General features: G+C 38.3%; 1 protein-coding gene across 1 annotated transcript; it reads left to right on the top strand.

The window, feature by feature from the left end:
- The first annotated feature begins 879 nt into the window (after positions 1-879).
- LOC147299207 (strigolactones hydrolase CXE15-like) lies at positions 880-2,537 on the top strand. The gene is made up of 2 exons (XM_086229876.1): positions 880-1,571; positions 2,231-2,537. Exons 1-2 carry the CDS (start codon positions 880-882, stop codon positions 2,535-2,537), a joined length of 999 nt encoding a protein of 332 aa, XP_086086002.1.
- The last annotated feature ends 545 nt before the right edge of the window (positions 2,538-3,082 follow it).

The raw sequence follows: 3,082 nt of genomic DNA, 5'->3' as shown, positions 1-3,082 counted from the left end.
CATCTTTTAAATCCAAGTTAAAAAATGAATTGGGATTAGTGATATTTGGGCCCATTAAATTAAATTAAATAAATAAATTTTTAATTAAATTTTAATTAATCGGTATGAGATGGGACCATTCCGGTATTGAACCTTCAGGACCGATCTCATCCCGTTTAAGATCGGTACGGTACGAGATCGGTACGGAATTGGAAAAAAAAAAAAACAGGATGGGACCAAACGATACGGAATGGCACGGAACGATATGGTTTCGGTATTTTCGGTCTTAATGCCCACCCCTACTTTTAATCTGTTTGCTTGTGTCAAAACGTTCAAATATGGAAATAGCAATGTCCTGGTCTATAATCTAAAAGCTCCACCTAAAATCCATTCACAATTACTATATGTAATAACGATGAAATAGCCGTATTGTGACAAAAAGAAAGGACAAGCCTCTAAACCTGTTGGTATATAAAGCCAAACTCTGGTTCCTTGCTGACTAAGCTATGACCCACTTGAGTATTTCTCCACAGAAAACTACAAAAACATCGTGCAAAAATGCTCACCAACTCCATTACTATATTCTAAAAGCTCCACCTAAAATCCATTCACAATTACTATATATAATAACGATGAAATAGCCGTATTGTGACAAAAAGAAAGGACAAGCCTCTAAACCTGTTGGTATATAAAGCCAAACTCTGGTTCCTTGCTGACTAAGCTATGACCCACTTGAGTATTTCTCCACAGAAAACTACAAAAACATCGTGCAAAAATGCTCACCAACTCCATTACTATATCTTCCTATTTGTTCCCTCCTTTCTCACAATTCTCCATCAACCTCCATAATCCATATTATCACCATATTAATCAATTCACAATTATCTGAAATTAATTAACATGTCAAACACTGCAAGTCCTGCAACTTTACCCTACGAAGAATGCCGAGGCGTTCTTCGCGTATACAGCGACGGCTCCATCGTCCGATCGCCCAAGCCAAGCTTCGACGTCCCCGTCGACGACGACGGCTCCGTCGCATGGAAGGACGTCGTTTTTGACCCAACCTACCAGATCCAGCTCCGTCTCTACAAGCCAGCGACTCACTCGCCCTCTTCCTCAAATTCTAATAAGCTCCCAATTTTCTACTACATCCATGGCGGCGGCTTCTGCATCGGCTCGCGAGCGTGGCCCAACTGCCAAAACTACTGCTTCCAGCTCGCTCGGCGGCTCCAAGCCGTTGTCGTCGCCCCCGACTATCGGCTCGCGCCGGAGAACCGGCTTCCGGCTGCGATCGAGGACGGCTTCGCTGCTATGAAGTGGCTCCAGGCTCAAGCCGCTGCATCCGAGGAGGAGCGGGACATGTGGCTGACGGACGTGGCTGATTTTGGGAACGTTTTCATTTCTGGTGACTCCGCTGGCGGGAATATTGCTCATAACTTGGCGGTTCAGCTCGGCCCTGATTCGTTGGAGTTGGCTCCGGTTCGGGTTAGGGGTTATGTTTTTCTAACACCGTTTTTTGGTGGGACGGTTTTGACTAAGTCAGAGGCTGAGGGGCCCAAAGAAGCCTTTCTCAATTGGGAGCTTATTGACAGGTTTCAACTTTCCCCTTACTTTTGTTTTTGTTTTTTTGATTAGCCTAATTTTGATTAGTCTATGACTCTATATTCATTTCACTTTCTCTAAGAATTTTAGGAGAAAACGAATTTGATATAATAATGATTTTTGTTCAAATGTGTGAACAATTTAGATGATCTAAATATTTTAGAGAATCCTATCAATGATTGTTCTTGAATGAGACCTAAAAAATGTTGTCCATTCGAATCATTGGGTTATATTACAAAGTAGTCTTAATAATTTGATTGACATCCATTTTAGAGATTTATTCTATATTAGAAAAATGTTAGTCTCACTCGCCTAGATGAGGATTATATTTATATTTACAAAAACTCACACGTTTTCATGATTACAAGAGAATTTCGACTCCAACCGCTCATCTTCTAGTGGTTAACTCACAGTCTTCGTAATATTTTGCATGTATTGATTAACAATTTATAATCATTCATACTCACATACTGTAAGTAAGTAACAGTATCTGAAAAAAATTATAGTTCATGCGCACATAAATGAGTGACGATTAATAAGCGTTGATGAGTAATATTTCAATGTATTATATCTGAAATCTCAAACTGAGTTTGTTTATGACAAGAAATAATTGAGTTTGTGTATGAAAAAAAACAATAAAATTGGGCAGGTTTTGGAGGCTATCGATACCAATTGGAGAGAACACTGATCACCCACTTGTGAACCCATTTGGGCCATTTAGCCGTAGCCTTGAACCAGTGGCTCTTGATCCAATCCTAGTGGTGGTTGGGGGAAGTGATCTGCTAAAAGACAGAACTGAAGACTATGCAAATAGGCTCAAAAGTTGGGGAAAGAAGATTGAGTATGTGGAATTTGAAGGACAGCAACATGGTTTCTTCACTATCCATCCTAATTCAGAAGCTTCAAATGAATTGATGCTAATTATCAAACGATTCATTACTGAAAATTCCACCTAAAACTGCCCTGCTGGGGCATTTGCCTAAAAAGCATGCATGTTATGTTTGATCATATATGTACTTGTTATTATTTTTAAGAATATGTGCTTTGTTTTCTATATGTCTACTAGCTATTTGTATGAAGCCTATAAAGTGGAAGTGTGAAAAAGCATATGCTTGACAAAATTTATTCTTACTCATTAAATGGCCAAATTGCATGTTTATCCCTGCTATTTGGAAATTATTAAGTTAATTACACTTACACCTTTTGAGGTTTATTGTCTTTTCATATACACCTCCTGGAGTTTCAATAATTACACATATATCCCCTGAGATTTTAAAACTATTGCATATAATCCCCTACAAGAGAATAAAATAAATAAATAAATAAAAAATATATTTATATTGAGGTTGGACCTTACACTTTGAGTAATCTTATCAGGTTATTTAATCCTTTAGCATGCTTTTTTGTATAATTTCTCATCATTTTCCGTCTCACTATAGGGGGTTATATGCAACAGTTTTAAAACCTCAGGGGTGTATGTGTAATTATTGAAACCTCATGA

This window comes from Dryas octopetala, chromosome 1, assembly GCF_963921425.1.
Source record: "Dryas octopetala chromosome 1, drDryOcto1.1, whole genome shotgun sequence".
NCBI classification, from domain to species: Eukaryota; Viridiplantae; Streptophyta; class Magnoliopsida; order Rosales; family Rosaceae; genus Dryas; species Dryas octopetala.
The sequence above is the reverse complement of the archived record's forward strand: the minus strand, read 5'-3'. Positions and strand labels throughout refer to the sequence as shown.